Genomic DNA, 572 nt, shown 5'->3' with positions numbered 1-572 from the left:
GCGATGCAGACGCCCGTGGGCCGCGGCGGGAGGGCGGGCTGCTGACACGGGTGGCGCGGGGCTGGCCGCTGCAGGCGTCGCAAGGGGGGGCGTTTGAGGGGGCGCCTGGGGCCCTGGTCGCCTGGAAAGGACGAGCCTCTGCAAGGGAGGCGTCGGTGCCGCAGTGGAGCCTGCAAGGGGGCAGTCAGTCCCTCGGGCAGGCTGGGGCCTTTGGAGGTGCAGGAGAGGGGCGGCCGCCGTGCCACGCGCACGGCCTGGCACCTGGCAGCGGTTTGGGGCGGCTGGGCGCGCCGCCAGGCGAGGCGCAGCAGGTGGCGACTACCCTTGCACGGCGCGGCTGCGGCTGAGGCAGCACGCGCGCGAATAGTGGTTTTGAGGTCGCAGTCCACAACAGTCCATAGTGTGACCTATCCACAATTTCAAGTGCAAATGCCCGCACACCCAGGTACACATACACAGGTACACACACACACACACACACACACACGCACGCACACAAACACACGCAAACACACATACACCCAACCCCATGCACACACGCGCGACATCCCCCATCCCTGTACAAACACCCC

At 67.5% G+C, this 572-nt stretch overlaps 1 protein-coding gene across 1 annotated transcript in view; it reads left to right on the top strand.

The window, feature by feature from the left end:
* Positions 1-429: 429 nt before the first annotated feature.
* MNEG_14988 (transcription elongation factor S-II) overlaps positions 430-572 on the top strand; it is a gene marked incomplete at both ends in the record, with an annotated part of 853 nt that continues 710 nt past the window's right edge. Inside the window, one exon of the mRNA XM_014036542.1 lies at positions 430-459. Within this exon, the coding sequence (XP_013891996.1) occupies positions 430-459 (30 nt within the window). The remainder of the gene's footprint in view (positions 460-572) is intronic.

This window comes from Monoraphidium neglectum (genome assembly GCF_000611645.1).
Source record: "Monoraphidium neglectum strain SAG 48.87 unplaced genomic scaffold scaffold04933, whole genome shotgun sequence".
NCBI lineage: Eukaryota > Viridiplantae > Chlorophyta > Chlorophyceae > Sphaeropleales > Selenastraceae > Monoraphidium > Monoraphidium neglectum.
Note: the sequence above shows the minus strand (reverse complement) of the source record. Positions and strands in the feature narration are given on the sequence as shown.